Raw genomic sequence first — 446 nt, 5'->3', positions numbered from 1 at the left:
ATATGTACAAGTAAAACAGGATGATTATCTTAGAATCAAAGAGAGAAGAAAAATATTTTCGATGGCTTATAGCGAGATGAAAACTGCATCTTTCAAAAATAATTATCTTCTCCAGTTAGCACATCTCTCGTCAAATAATTACAAAGAATTAAACACTCGTTTTTTTTTACATCAGACCTTAGGATACATTTCTACTTCATCTAATCACACTTAAGATCACTCGAATATCACTTTCGGTAACATGATTTCTTTCAGCTAACTTACCTAAACGAGAAGCAGAATCCAACAGATGGTTTGCGCCAATATGTCTGCAAGATGGCTCTCGAGTACTGCGTGTTTCCTGCTACGAAAGCGTAAGTATCTGTCGGGGAGAAAAAGATTTAATCAAGTGAATGTATATACATTTTTCAAACTGATGTTATATACATATGGAGAGAATGAGTGAG

The 446-nt window shown here is 34.3% G+C and overlaps 1 protein-coding gene across 1 annotated transcript in view; it reads right to left on the bottom strand.

Annotated features, from left to right (window-relative positions):
* Positions 1 to 238: 238 nt before the first annotated feature.
* Positions 239 to 446, bottom strand: part of LOC119592420 (MAM and LDL-receptor class A domain-containing protein 2-like) — a 7,391-nt gene continuing 7,183 nt past the window's right edge. The window contains exon 15 of the mRNA XM_037941242.1: positions 239 to 361. Coding sequence (XP_037797170.1) covers positions 261 to 361 — 101 coding nt within the window. The 3' untranslated portion in view covers positions 239 to 260. The remainder of the gene's footprint in view (positions 362 to 446) is intronic.

Source organism: Penaeus monodon, chromosome 30 (assembly GCF_015228065.2).
Source record: "Penaeus monodon isolate SGIC_2016 chromosome 30, NSTDA_Pmon_1, whole genome shotgun sequence".
NCBI lineage: Eukaryota > Metazoa > Arthropoda > Malacostraca > Decapoda > Penaeidae > Penaeus > Penaeus monodon.
This window is presented reverse-complemented; position numbering and strand designations above follow the sequence as displayed.